This window comes from Cryptomeria japonica, chromosome 3 (genome assembly GCF_030272615.1).
Source record: "Cryptomeria japonica chromosome 3, Sugi_1.0, whole genome shotgun sequence".
NCBI classification, from domain to species: Eukaryota; Viridiplantae; Streptophyta; class Pinopsida; order Cupressales; family Cupressaceae; genus Cryptomeria; species Cryptomeria japonica.
The window spans coordinates 779,487,553-779,491,533 of record NC_081407.1 but is presented as its reverse complement, the minus strand read 5'-3'; the positions used below and the strand labels follow the sequence as shown (position 1 = coordinate 779,491,533).

The 3,981-nt window shown below is 36.4% G+C and overlaps 1 protein-coding gene across 1 annotated transcript; it reads right to left on the bottom strand.

Moving 5' to 3' along the window:
• Positions 1-3,206: 3,206 nt before the first annotated feature.
• Positions 3,207-3,560, bottom strand: LOC131069587 (LOB domain-containing protein 1-like). Its single transcript, XM_058005091.2, has one exon. The coding sequence runs from the start codon at positions 3,558-3,560 to the stop codon at positions 3,207-3,209; it is 354 nt and encodes a 117-aa protein (XP_057861074.1).
• Between the last annotated feature and the right edge of the window lie 421 nt (positions 3,561-3,981).

The window sequence follows — 3,981 nt, the reverse complement described above, 5'->3', positions numbered from 1 at the left end:
TTCCTTCAAGGTTGTATTCTCAGAGATAGCCATGTTTAGTTCACCTTGCACTTCTTCTTTTTCCATTTTGCTTCCATGAAGAAGAGCAGTAAGTGCACTAATCTCTTGCTTCAGCTTGGAGATCTCATGATCTTTGTCTTTTACCAGATCTTCAGCTTTCCTTTGGATCTCAAGCTCTTGACACATTCTAATAGTTAGGCCTTCAAGTTCCCTTCTTAGGTTGGCATTGGACTCATTCAGTTTTTCAACTTCTTGAATTAGGGCTTCCATGTCTGCTTCATCAGAAGAACTGTTTTCAGTTAGCTCCATTAGTTTTTCAAAATGCTCTCTTCTTTTTGCCCGAGACACCTTGTATTTGACCATAAGTTCCTCATAGGCTTACTCAGACTGAGTGAGCTGATGAGTAAGTTCCCTCACAATGTATTCCCCTATATCTCTTTCCAAGTGGTTAGACTTATAGAAAAGTTGGCTCTGATACCAATTGATGAATACTAAGAGGGGGGTGAATTAGTATACCAGAAATTATTGTACCTAAACACTTTAATAGTCTACCAGTAAACTGGTAAAATAGTTTAGCAAACAAACTAGTTAACACACATGCAAACCAAATAGCAAATAATGCATTCACCCATAGAAGCACAATCACCATAACACAAGAGGTTTTGACATGGAAACCCAAATGGGAAAAACCATGGTGAGATGACACTCAGAAGTAACTATCTGCAGAACAGTAACCAGACCAGTTAAGGTCAGACTGGTTAAGGTCATACAATGTTCTTTACCAGAACAGATCTTGTTAGGAATCTCAATCTCTATAAGGAAATAAGTCCAATTAAAGACTACCTTGTAAGAGGTTTTATGATCCATAGATGTGAACCACCTTGTTAGAGGATTTACAAAGGCTTTTCCAGGCCTACCTGGTTAAGGGTTTCTAACTTGTCAAAGATGTGAGTAATAAACAAGTGAATGATCTAGCAATTGGCACAATCTACTTGATTAGACCCATTGTAGCTCATAGCTAATGCATTTCAGCATTACTTCAGTCTTCAATAACTCCTTACTTTATTTCAACTCGCAGACTTGATCTTCTTAGTTAAGATTGCACATTCAAGAGCTCATCAACCACCACAAACCCTATCAGCTACACACACTTGTTAAAACCCTAGACATGATGTCCTTAAAAGGAATCTGATTTCATGTCAGTCCAATAGGATTACATTGCAAGTTCCTAGGTTAATTGTATCTAGACACATTTGGTAACACGACACAAAATCACCATCAAAGTGTCAGTGGATGGTAACTCATCACAAAATATACGGGTTGGTAACTCATCATAGAGTATTACCAGTTTGTCCAACTTTTCGGTCACCGGTTGGTGACTCAGAGTAATACCGGTTTACAGATTACCGGGTGACAAAAATTGAAGACTGGGAAAAAGATAACTGCCGCTTCTAGCTCCTTTGCTCTGATTCGCTTGAGATCCTTAAACCGCTTGATCTCTCTATGTCGCTTGGGTTTTTATACCGCTTGAGATCAATAAACACTTTCTGCATAACAACAGTAGTCTAAAGACTATAACATGATACTGGTTTGGAACAATTACCGGTTGAGCATAATTCATACATTCTCAAAGTGATCTCATAGCAAGTGTGTGACCATCAATGACAATCACAACATAATCATTAAAATGCCAATAAGTCTAACGTGTCTGTGGTAGATTTTGCTATATTTTCCCCCAAGGTCCCTGTTGATAGTGTTGTGCCTTCAGTTGACATCTCAAATAGTGTTCCTGCTTCGATTCCTTCTGAGCCAACTAGTGGTTCTGATTTGTCTATTGGAGTTGTCCTTGCTACTAGATGTGATAAGATTCTTGTGGGTTCGTTTGCTAGTGTTGCCCCTTTGTCTACTTCAGCTTCTATAGCTTATGTTGGAGTTGTCTCACTATTTGTCTCATCCTCTAGTGATGTGCCTAGCCCTGGCTCTGCTACCTTTTCAAGGTCTACTAGTATCTACTTGGATGTTGGGTTTCTTGGGTTGGATTCGTTGGTTTGGTAAGTTGAGGTTGCTAAGGTTGAAGAAGGATGGATTTTGGTTAAAAGCAAACATTGTAAAAGGTCTTTACCTTCTTTTTATATGACCCTTAGATCCCAAAAGAAGGGATCCAAAGGGAAATCCTAATGGTGGTTGGTTGCTCTTGGTTGGGGGTACCTATTGTTCGAACTGCCTGTAGACTTTTCATGCATATGTTCTTATTTGTCAGACAACTTTTCTTTCTAGAGGGGTCCGTCTGCTAAGATTCCCTTTTCTTGGCTTTGATCTGTCTCGTCTTTGTTCCACTTTGTTTTGTGGATAATCTTGAATATTTTTAGTTTTGGGTTTCAGGTCCTCCCTATTAAACCTGCTTTGTACAGGGTTTCGGGTCCCTTAAAAACCTGTTTTTAACTTAATCAAAAACAATGATCAAAGCTATGCACTATAGATTTGATAATCTTACAAGCAACACAGAGTTCTTCATGGCTTCCCTCTTCCAATTTTAATGTAGGCTACAAATCAGCACATTCCAAAACATTTGTAACAATGACAACTGCTCAAACCTCATAATAGATGCTGCCTTTTCTGTGAAAATCAACCACAACATAAAATACTCAACATTCAAATTTTTAAATAACAATAAATAAAGAAACAAACATGTTAGGCTCTAATACCAAATTAAAAATAAGAACAGCATAAATAATTTGAAATAGGAGGAGGAACTAACTTCGTATTCATAATATTAATCACTCTGATTACATATTTATAGCTTAATCAATCGTAACAGAAATCCCTATAAAACAATTATCTACATTGACAGGTAACTAGAAGTGTTCAACAGTTATAGAGGTTTGGTCACGTCAAACTAAGACTAATACCCTTTAGTGTTAAGCGCATAACTCAACTGTAATTCAGATATGAGAAATAATCTTTAACAATTCTAACTTGATTCTTCCTTATACCTCACTAAATAGACCAAATATCAACACCTCCCTTTAGAGATCCGAAAATGTCTGAGCTATTTGCAGTCTATTCTAATAAATTCTTATCTAGTCTAGAATTCAGATTTTCCCTAAGTATCCATTCATTTCCGACATCAGAATTATTTTTGTAAATGTAAGTGCAATCACTAGATGGTAAGAACTTTGGTTGAGTAAATTATTTGGCTATTAAATCTATACTTCCCATAACGGCCACCAGGACAGCAAGGGATCCACCTCCTCATGCATCATGTGATTATCTGTTGGATGTACAGGAAGTTGAGCATCAAGTGATCCAGCGGGCAAGGGTAATGCAAGATTAAAGTACTGAGCCCGCATATGCTTTAGCTCTGCTTCTTTGGTTCCCAACTGCGATTCCAGCTCAGCAATTCGCTTCTGAAGTTTGTGGACTTCACTTGCGCAGCCATTCACAGGGTCCTTCACCCTTGCACTTGCTTCATACACCATGCTAGTTACCATATCATCTCTTTGAGCAGCTTCCACACCCTGAAGGAACAGAACAGAGAAACCATGATTTTCGTTCTTCATTTTAATCTTTTTTCTTTTATATTAAACCTCCAACGAAATTATAATTTAAATTAGAACATTTTAATCTATTGTGATAAACAAAACTATCGATCACTTTGACCTTGCTCATGTTAGCACATAAAACTATTCTAGGTTGAATTTGTTTCTTCTAATTTTTTATAAGACTTTTTGAGGCCACGGTGTTCATCTAACAATGGAAGTGATTAATTTTATACATAGAAGTTGAATTAGATTCTATGAATTTTATGTAATGAAGTCTAATCAAAGTGAAAAACAATTATCAAGTTAGAATTTTGGTCATCCAAACTATTTTCTCAATCAAAATCAAGAAATATGACAGGTATAAACATTTTATAAATATTATAATGAATATTAAAATATAATGATGAATATAAAAAATAATACTAATCTTTTATATGTC